Here is an 11,796-nt window from a genome sequence, read left to right on the forward strand (position 1 = left end):
GACATTTGGCTATATATTATCAAGTTGGTACAAAAGTAATTGCAGACTTTGGCATTGAAAGTAATAGCAAAAACCACAATCAATTTTGCACCAACCTAATAGAGTCATTCTAGGACCTCTTTAAAAGCACCCATACAGGAGCCCCACCCATAACAAATGTATTGGATTTTCTGGAGGTAGTACTTGAGTATTGTTACTTTTTAAATCTTCCAAAATGATACTATAGTTCAGCCAGGTTTTAATATTATGGTATTTGACTTTAACCCTTCCATCAGAAATAATATTTCTATCTGTATTCTTTCACTAGAACAGTACAGAGCACCTAGCTCAATAAATCTTATTTCAATGAAGATGACAATGGATTACTTAAAGCATGAATGCCATCTTAAAGTTAGGTGATTCTTCTTCCTCTTACTCACAATAGAACTTTTATTTTGAATTATTATATGCTTAACCTTATCCTATGCAGTTTTGTGAATTATAAGCATCTAGCAGCTAGTTTATCCCTAATTTATATCTCTTTTAACACAAAGAAATTCACTGGATATTTTGAACATCCTCTTATTTATAGAAGCATATATTTGTACTAAAATCTATACAGAGAAAACAAATCAAGGGTAAGTACAAAATTTGCACCAAGGGAAAATATTTCAACATGCAAATTAATCCATGTGATATACCACATTAACAGAATGAAAGGTAAAAATTACATGATAATTTCAATAGATGCAGAAAATGCCTTTGACAAAGTTCAACACCCATTTATAGTAATAATTCTAAATAAAATAGGTGCAGAAGAAACTTACCCATACACAATAAGGGCCATTTAAAACACCTCAAGATAATGAAAACTCAAAAAATTTCTTTCAAGATCTGTTACAGTACAAGAATTCTTATTCTTGTCATTTCTATTCACCATAGGATTGGAAGTTTTAGCAAGAGCAATTGAGGCAAGAGAAAGAAATGAAAGCTGTCTGAATTGGAAAAGAAGTAAATGTATTTCTGTTTTTAGATGACATGATCCAATATGTAAAAATCTCTACAGACTCCACCAAAAACTTGTTGAAACTAACAAATGAATTCAGTGAATTTGCAGGATACAAAATCAACTTACAAAAATCATTCTAGCACCAAAAAAGAACTATCTGAAAAAGAAATCAAATAAAAAACAATCCCACTAACAGTAAGAAAACTGTAATCTCATAATAAAAAGAAGAAAATACTTAGGAATAAATTTAACCAAAAAGATGAAAGATTTTGACTTTAGAAAACTGTGACATTGATGAAAGAAATTGAAGAAGAGACAAATAAATAGAAAGATAGCTCATGTTCATGAAATGGAGAAATTAATATTGTTTAAATATCCGTAGTACCCAAAGCAATCTACAGATTCAATACAATACCTAGGAAAATTTCAATGATGTTTTTCACAGAAGTAGAAAAAAATGCTCAAAATATATTTGGAACCATGAGATCTCAAACAGTCAAAGTAGTCTTATAAAGAACAAAGTTGGAGGTATCAAACTTCCTGATTCCTTATTAAAACTTGATAGCAAACAAAAAAGTATGGTATTGGCACAAAAACCAACACATAGACAAATGGAATAGAGAACCAGAAATAAACACATAGATATATGAGCAGCTAATTTTTGATGAGGGCACCAAAAATACACAATGAGAAAATGATAGTTCCTTTATAAGTAGTGTTGGGAAAGCTGGATAGCACACAAAAATAACAAAAATAACCTCAGAATGGATTAGACTAAGAAATTGGATCATAAATTGTAAACTCCTAGAAGAAAACACAGGGAAAAAGCTCCCTGACATTAGTCTTGGTAACACATTTTTGAATGTGATACCCACACACAGGGAACAAAATAAAAAAATAAACGAATTGGAACTAAATCAAACTAAAAACCTTCTATATGGGGAAAAAAATGAAAAGGCAAAATAAAGATACAAAAACCATTTTTGAAGCTGTATAACTTATAAAGGGTTCATATTAAAATGTATTTTAAAATTCATACAACTCAGTAGCAAAAAAAAAAAAAAAAAAAAAAAAAAAGCAAACAACCAAACCAAACCAAACAAAACAAAACAAAACAAAAAACCCCACAAATAACTTGGTTAAAAAATGGGCAGAAGATCTGAATAGACATCTAAATAATATAAATAAATAGTCGACAGGTATATGAAATGGTGCTCAACATCACTAATCATCAGAGAAATTCAAATTGAAACTACAATGAGACATGATTCCACACTTGTCAAGATGGCTATTATCAAAAAGTCAAAAAATAACAAGTGTTGCTGAGGATGTAGAGAAAAGAGAACCCTTGTATACTATGGGTGAGAATCTAATTGGTATACACATTACAAAGAACAGTGTGAGTGTTCCCCAAAAAATTAAAATTAAAAAATAGATCTAACGTATGATCCTGCAATTTTTTGTCTAGAGACAGCATGTATACATCTGTTATATGAGTAAACAGCTGTATATACACTATACATATAGGTGCATGTGTATATGTGTATATATTTATACACACATTGTGGTATATATGTGCATGTGTGTATGTGAAATGAAATCAGTATCTGAGATACCTGCACTCCATGTTCATTGCAACATGTTCACAGCTGCTAGGACATGAAAATGACCTCAGTGTCCATGGTTGGATAAATGGATAATTGTGAGATACACACACACACACACACACACACACACACACACACATACGCACACACACAATGAAATATTATTTAGCCTTAAAAAGAAGGAAATTCTGCCATTTGTGACAACATGGAAGAACCCAGAACACTGTGCTAAGTGAAATAAGCCAGACACAGAAAGACCAATACAATGTGATCCTGTTCATATGTGGAATCTAAAAATGTCAAATTCATAGAAGCAGCAAGTAGAGTGGTGGTTACCCAGGGCAAGGGGCAGGGACGGAATGAAGAGATGTCAAAATTTCATTTAGGTACGATGAATATGTTCTTGAGGTCGAATATACAGCATGGAAACTACAGTTAAGAATACTGTGTTGTATACCAGAAATTTGATTAGAGTAGATCTTAAGGTGTTCTCATTAAGAAAATAAACATAACTATGTGGAGAAGTTTATGCTAATTCATTTGACTGGTCATTAGTTTACTATTTATGTCAAATCTTCACATTATACACCTTAAATATACCCAATTTTTATTTAAAAAGTTAAAAAGTATGAAGAAATTTAAAAATTAATTACAATTCCTAAAAGTTAAAAATGTTAAAAAGAGTTCAACAACAGCAACAAAACAACCTGGCCTGGTGAGATGGCTCACATCTGTAATCCCAGCACTTTTGGAGGCCCGAGGCTGGGAGCTTACTTGAGCTCAGGAGTTCAAGACCAGCCTGGGCAACATGGAGAAACACCGACTCTGTAGAAAAGTACAAAAAAATTAGCCAGGCATGGTGGCATGCACTTGTAATCCCACCTATCTGGGTGACTGAGGTGGGAGGATTGCTTGAGCCCAGGAGGCTGAGGCTGCAGTGAGCCAAGATCACTCCACTGTACTCCAGCTTAGGTGACAAAGTAAGACCTGGTCTCAAAAATAAATAAATATTAAAAATGAAACTCTAACTAAAAGTAAATCTAATTAATAACACAGAAAATTGTGAGATTAAACTCTTCAATCTTATAAATAAATCATTTGAGGTTTACCTTACTCTCATATTAGTTAAGATGCAGTTAATATTTTCCATTAGATAGCAGTCAGTATTTCCACAATTTGACCTATTATTGAGAAGCAAAGAAGAATGCTAATATGTACTGTAAATGTTAAGAGTCATATATATTTACATCATTTGCTAAGAAATTCCACCTAGAATTTTTTTCCCAATGTAGAAAATAAGGTATGTACATGAAATAAGTTATGGTAGAGTCACATTGGAAAAAAATACAATGATCTTCATCAAGAGAAGACTGGTTTGATTAAACAAATTTACACCAAAGGAAATACACATTACATTTCTTGAAATGCCACCTATGAATACTATAAAACAACACAAAAACTGGTCATGGTGATTCCTAAAGCAAAATATAATATTATTTGCAACAGTGACTACAATTGTGTGTAAGATTATCTTGGCATTTGAAGCCCATACACTAAGGTAATATGTTTCCATGGCAGGGTAAGAGTGAATTTGATTTTTCTCCTTGATCCATTTTTTGTGTGGATATTTCTTTATCAAATTTATAATATTCTTAGGAAATCTTTATCTCATCTGTCCTTTAGCCTTCCTGACAGTAGTTTTGTAGTGCAGAGAATCAAGCATCATTGCAATTGTTTATGTTACATTCATTGCCTCTTACATACTAGAGACTTAACCTTGTGATTTCAGTTGGGTTCCTTTTTCTAGCAGTTTTGCTTACTATTATACGTTTTATTAGTCTGGTGTTTTGCATCCCACTTATAAAAGTGGTCAGTTATTGATATTTTAATGTGGATGTATACATGAACCTGCACTACTGTAATAAAATAACAAATTTTGCCATTATATAATGTAATATATATTCACAGAAAGAACTTTAGTAAAATGATGAAAGACGAATGCTTACCTTCTAACAAATATATTAGATATTTTTGTAAACTTGCTTAAAATAAACAACTTATCCAAAAAAGAAATTCTTTGTTCGTTTCTATATTTAAATCCCAGATTTTCTCCTAGGAGCCCAAGTACATACTATTCTATTCTCTCTACAGAACAGAGGATACATATCTTATTTTCACTTATTTAAAATATGTTGACCTGTGGGATTTGAAAACTTTGCATTTGACGGTTCCAGTTAAACACTAATTGCAAGCGGAAGAATTTGCTACTATTAAATTGAAAAGTTCAGCGATAAAACTAATATAATTTTCTTTCCAATGAGAAATCAAATTGAGGAAATGCTGATAGCTATTTAAAGTAAAATTTTATTTTCATGATTAATATTTTTCCCAACCATCCAAAACAGTGATGACCTTTAATCAGAGAAAAACTGATTACACTACAACTGCAACCAGATAATACAGATTATAATATGCATGTGAATTAATGGTGCTTTGGGTCAGTCTTCTATGATAATCAATTGTGGGGGACATTCCTGTGTAAGACCCCCAAAAGGCATGGGTCTCACTATACGGTCAGTTTGAGCCCAAACACAGTTTCCTACTGGAGGCAGTCGAGCTATCGGAAAGAAGGAACTGAAAGATGACTGATCAGTTTCTAACATTAACCATGATATCATTTGGGCCTAAACTATGTGGTGCTGCTAGACCAAGCGACTCCATACCAGCAACCAGTTTCTGCTTTTAACTTTTATGACTCTTTCTTTAAGAATAGCTTTAACCTTTTCTTTACTTGCATGACTGCCTTGTACCCTAGATAATGGTTTAACTGTGGGGATATTTGCAAAGCAAATGCCACTATATGGATGGCTTTGATCCCTGACTCAGAGACTCCTGAATAGGGGGAGTTGAGATAAGTTGAGTCAGGAGCAGACAAAGGAGAATCTGGTTAAAAGATATTCTGATGAGGAAAACCAGAAAACCTTTTCACATGTGAGTCCTAAAACAAGATCAAACCAAAAATACCTGCAGCCATGAGGAATAATGTCTGGATGTAAATAAGCTTTGTGATCACAGGAAATTCTATTACTTTTTACCACCACTGATTGTGTATCTGACTTCTCTATTGCATAGGCCATGTAAGGTGTAGATTTGCATTTCCTCTTGCAATGACGTAAACCAGAGCAAAGAAAGTGTATTTATTCCTGGCCTTTTGAAAAATAAATTTGCTGTTTTAGGCATGGCCTATACAGCCCTCCAGACCCCCGCACTTTCTGTCTCCCTTTGTTTCTATAAGCGCACACTTTCTTCCAGGTTTTGGGACCCTCTTGCCGGTCGAGAGATCCCCGGCAGACATGTTGTCCCAACCGTTCCCGACAATCAATTGATTCAATTATAGGTACAGAATATTATAAAGTTTTGTATGTTAAACATATATTTTAATACACTTACTGCTAGACTTCGAATGTGAAATATACCCTATTACTTCTCCGTATGATACTATGATTCCTGAAGATTCTGTGGGAAAACAGCACAAATCCCATTTGCCAAAGAAGTCATAGGACCAGGTCTCCATTCATGCTGGGGAAATATATTCCTCTCACAGAAAGGAACAGCAATATTCACACATACACACACACACACACACACACACACACACACACACACACACACACATACATTCACATGCAGTATAACATAGGCCACTCACTTGGTCACAAACTGTGTTTTTACCTTCATCACTTGAAACTTTTTACCCCCTTACCAAGGTACCTAAGCCAACGTTCCAAACACAGCATTAGCCTCAAAGTTCAAGAACTCAGTAGTTCTCTGGAGTGCCCACGGATATTTAAAAATGTAATTACTTATAGGAAGATGCAAAAAGCTAAATATTCTCCTTCAAATAAATTTTGAATGCATCAAAAAAAAAATTCATGATTATCTTCCATACTGGATCTTGATATATATGTCTGTTCTGGCTCTAGAGATCTATGTACTAAAAAAGCAAGTACACCCCACCACACACACATGTGCTTGCCCAGTATACTATAGTAAAAGTAGGACAGAAAATTTTCTATAAATGCTTCCACATAGAAAGTGGAAATAGAAAACATTTATGGAATCTACTTGGTAGATGCTGCAAAGGCACCTGTACTGCCATGGGGAATGTTCCTGCATTTGGCCTAGGTTCTGCTCCCTCAAAATAGCTGCCTGGTCTACACTTACTGTGGTCCTTGGCTCTGTTCTCTAGATGATCCTGCTAGTTTTATTAGATACTGTGGCCATATCTTAATTTGCCATTGGAGGACATTCTCTCACAGGGAGTTGAGAGCATGCTCAGCCGGCCTCATTCCCATGGAAGTTTGAAAGAACAAAGGGTTATGTTAATCTGGAGAATATTAGTCTCCTTTAGCCCAGACTAGAAGCTCACTTACCAGTATAACATTCATTACTAATCTTTTCTTTTCTATTTGATTCCAATACATTTCATAGGTCAACATGCACATCAGTAATCCTTTTAGAAACATTTCTCTATCTTTGAGCTACTTACAGTTACCTTGAATTCTGAGATGTTCTGGTAGAGTCACAATCTTATTCTCTTTTCCCTCCACTATTTTGTTCAGCTTAAATAATTCACAGGAAACTAACAAATTTCAGAGCTTCAGCATTGTTTGATGGAAACAACTTTGATTGGGTCCTTGTCATAAAACTAAATTTTAATAGATATTTATTGTTTAAAATCATCCTGAGTTCTGTATTTTACCCTTTGGAAATGGAAATCATGTGTTTTACAACTCTGGAAGTCACAGAATGATTTAAATTTCTATATTACCTTATATACCTCTTTGAAAACTGGATAATTCTTTTCTGAGTTCACCTTTTTAAAAAGCATTTTCCAAATGTACCAATAGCAAACAAGTAACATTAGTTCACATCTTTTCTCCTAAAAATCACAAGCTCACTCTGTACATTACTGGCCTTCCAATGCATTATAGGAAACTAATGTATCAAATGTTTCATCACTCCGTAGATTCCATGATTTCAGACTTCAATATATTTTCTGACCATCTACTTCTTTTTATTTTATGAAAGTATTTCTTTTTTAATTTGTATAAATGTATGTGATACAAGTGTAATATTGTTACATGGATATATTGCACAGTGGTGAAATCAGGATTTTCAGTATATCCATCATGGGAATAATGGACATGTTACCCTTCAAGCAATTTCTTATCATCTGTTGTCTGTCATTCCATTCTCTACCTCCATGTACACATAATTTATCTCCACCTTGTAAGTGAGAATTTGTGGTATTTGTCTTTCTGTGTCTGAGTGCTTTCAGTTAAAATAATGGCCTCTAGTTTCATCTATGATGTTGAAAGACATTATTTCATTCTTGTTCGTGGCTCAATAGTATATATCATATTTTCAATCCACTCCTTCACTGATGGGTCCAATCCATTGAGTTTGATTCTATATGGCTGCTATTATGAATAGTGTTGTAATAAACATACAAGTGCGTGTCTTTTTGATATATATTTTTTTCCTTTGGGTAAATATCCAGGAGTAGGATTGCTGGATAAAATGGGGGTTCTATTTTCAGTCCTTCGAAAAATCTGCATAGTGTTTTCATTAGAGGTGTTCTGGTATTAGAGCAATGTCATCTATTTTAAGATTAGTTTTTCTTTTATTATTTTAACCACCTTACCAGTCAGCTTCAACTAGGTTTTTGTTTTGTTTTGTTTTGTTTTTGTAGCAACGAACAATTTCAAATTTCTACCCATAGAGATTCCGTTTTCGGTCAGCAAAGGCTTAGCTTTATGTCCTCTTTATTTCAGGATTGCTGAGAGAATAATTCATGTTTTGGACATGGTGGCCTCAGGACATGAGACATGAGAGAAAAAGTGTATTAAAATAAAGAAACACAGCAGAAAATTGGCTCTCAAAGCTTCTGGAGACACTGGCATGCACAGCTCCTTCTCATAAGGCACAGATAAAGCAAGTATCACATGATCAAGCCTGACATTGATGATGTGGGAAATTTAATCCTACATGGAGGAGCAAATAATGTTATCTTCCTTTAGACCATGGCTCATTATTTAAATTGCACAATTACACTGTGAATCAGATCTTTGGGGACTAGCACTTCATTGGTCCACGAAGCCCAGAAGAAATTATTTCCTTGCCAATAATTTAGTTCCGGGTGATCTCTTAAAGCTTATATCGACAAAAATATTCCACTATCACCACCACCCCACCCCCTACAACAAATACTTGCCTGTTAAAATCATTCACAAAAATAATGGCTACAATACAACAAAAAACCTAAAATCACATTCTTGAGCCTTCCTACTATATTCCCCTTCCAACTTACACTTCCACGTGAATATCACTACAAGTATACACACACACACACACACACACACACACACACACACACACATATATATATTCCTAAAAAGAGACATTGCAAAGATGAAACGCCTGCCAAGAGTCACTAGCAAGCACAGACAGTGCGTGAGCCTCATTTGTGGAATGATTGATTTTGTTTTCATGTGATGTTATTACAGAAGAAAATCCAGTTTGCTTGATTAGAATTGTTTCTTTTAAAAAAATTCTCAAAATGGGGAGTATGCTTGATTATTAAATTACTCTATGGAAAATAATTCAGCTATTTATTTATTTTTTATTTCCAACTGTTTTGCATTATATAACAACAGTCTTTTTAACCAGGGAATTATGGCCTTTGCCTGAATTATTGTCCAACAGGACCAGAGACACTGACTGGAGCACCATCTGAAAGAATGCTACTGAGGGTGACAGTCCCACAATCACAGTGACCTTTGAGACTGTGTTTCTTTAAAAAAAAAAAATTAAAATCTTTGTTGTTTGTAACTGCAGCTGAAATCACCTCCACAGTTGTAACTGTGTGCTGTTAAGATATTACACCAAGATACCTATCTTCCAAGAACTTCTAAAATATTCCATAAACCATTATTGAGTTGACCTAACACAACAAAATGAAGTACCTTCATTCTTTTGAACATTAAACAACACTGAAAATAATATATATCATAATAAATAACAGATATCATACTTTTTTGATATAGATGCTTAAATCTTAAAACACCCAAGCTTTAATGATACTGCACCCATATTTAAACACACACACATGCACACAGAATCACATTGAAGCACTAGTAAATAATATACAATTAGCACCACAAATGTGCACACTATCTGCGTAATCTTATTTCTTTCCTTACTGTTTTTAAATTTATTTTAGTCATTAAAATATGAAGATTTATATTCCCACTATTGCCATATGTTAATAAGGGAGACAATCATTTTATGTGCTCTGAAAGACTCTATAGAAGCTCCCCAGTATGTGTTCACTAATAAAGTAGTACCTCATCATCTTTTTGCTTGAGTCCCTGTTTTAGTTCTTCCACTCGTAATCTTAGTTTCTTTACTTCTTCCTCGTTTTGATCCACTCGGTTGTTTGCATGAGTCAGTTCTGCAATCTTTGCCTGGTATTGTCTGCTTAGTTTATAGTAGGCATGTTGAAGGGTCAACAATTCCTTTTAAAGGAAAACAAAAATGACATTATTTACAGTCTACTCTGACAAAAATCAGAAGAATGGCAACTTCTTTTGACAAAAGAACATTTTAGGAAGAAATTAGATGAGCCATCGTCTGCGTTTGGAATTCTACATTTCTGTAATCAAATACTACAATTTGATATGACTATAAATGAAAGATTTTACTAAGATACAATACACTCTTTATGTTGTTTTGATCGATTTTGCACCTTGCACAAAAGTAGTTTTTATATAACCTTTCCCCAAAAGGAAATCATATAGCCATAAGTAAAGAATAAAACAATATAAATGCAAAAAGAGCTGTTTATCCTGTTTATCTAGTAACTCAGCAGATGCTAAAAGTTAGCGCACTATATGATTTAATTATTTTCTGAAGAAAATAGGTTTTGTGATGCTGTAGTCATGTTGTTATCTGCAACCCCTTCTGAAATCACATGAATCAGGCTCAGAAACTTACAGTAAGGACCCATCATGGATAAGAAATATATTAAACTATCAAAAAATGATTAGATTACAAATCAATCTTGTTATAGTTAACACCATATACTACATAAATTAACAGGTTACAGTAATTATCTTCAGATTATTAATACTGTTTCTCATTTTTGGTTAAAATTTACAGTGTAAAATTAATAGTACCATCATTATAGAAAATGTCTTTATTAAAACTATAAAGAAAAGTTTTATAGTTTTATAAAAACTGGCTCCTTCTAATGTTATAATACTGTAGGAAACTCCAAGGATATTACTTTGATTTGCTAAAATGCACTGTCATCTTACTTTACATACAAAAGTCACAAAAAGGCAAACATTAAAAATGCATAGGTAATTATCTTAGGACATCTAGGTAGAAATGGAAAGTGGATTTTTTTCACGTCTCAAGCCATTAGTAACACTAATGAAGAATTCAAGATCCAAAAGTAAAAAATAGCCATAAAATATTGAAAAATACTAGAAAAAAATGTGGATGTGGTGCTTTTCTTTTAATCATCAAGTAGGGGAAGTCTTCTTAAGTAGGATCCCAAATTGTGAAATCACAAAATGATAAATTCAATCATAACAAGTATGTGATTTGCATGTAACAAATAAAACATATTCAGCTTCTCTCAAATTCGGGGTGGGGGGTATCTATTCCAACTTATGTAACATATTTGACCTAATAAAATTATAGATATTATAGAAAATTATAGTGACTGCCAGGGTGAAGGACAGGGCAGGAGGGGGTTAAAGTTGATGTGAGGGTAGCTATAAAGGGAACCTCGTGGTGAGAATGTTCTCTGTTTTGACTGTGTAGACTTCAGTATGCTAGCTGTGCTATCATATACTTTTCCAGGATAATACCATTGGGAGAAACTATGTAAGGGATCTTCAGATCTCTCTGCGTTATTTTCTATAACTGCATATGAATCTGTATCAAAAATTAAAAACTTAATTAAGAAATCAAGATATTATTTATCATGTCTTCAGACTGGCCAAGGGTAAGTGTCGTAAGATAATATGCCAGTAAAATAAAGAGAAATATGGATTTGTTCATGGAAAAAAACAGTAATTTAAAAAAAATTTATTTTACTTTAGGTTCTGGGGTGCACGTGCAGGTCAT

The 11,796-nt window shown here is 33.5% G+C and overlaps 1 protein-coding gene across 11 annotated transcripts in view; it reads right to left on the bottom strand.

Moving 5' to 3' along the window:
• CCDC102B (coiled-coil domain containing 102B) overlaps positions 1–11,796 on the bottom strand; it is a 336,572-nt gene that overhangs the window by 58,417 nt on the left and 266,359 nt on the right. For all 11 annotated transcript variants that reach the window (XM_074383267.1, XM_074383268.1, XM_074383263.1 and 8 more), the window contains one exon: positions 10,005–10,175. In XM_074383267.1, coding sequence (XP_074239368.1) covers positions 10,005–10,175 — 171 coding nt within the window. The remainder of the gene's footprint in view (positions 1–10,004; positions 10,176–11,796) is intronic.

Source organism: Saimiri boliviensis, chromosome 13, assembly GCF_048565385.1.
Source record: "Saimiri boliviensis isolate mSaiBol1 chromosome 13, mSaiBol1.pri, whole genome shotgun sequence".
Classification (NCBI taxonomy): domain Eukaryota; kingdom Metazoa; phylum Chordata; class Mammalia; order Primates; family Cebidae; genus Saimiri; species Saimiri boliviensis.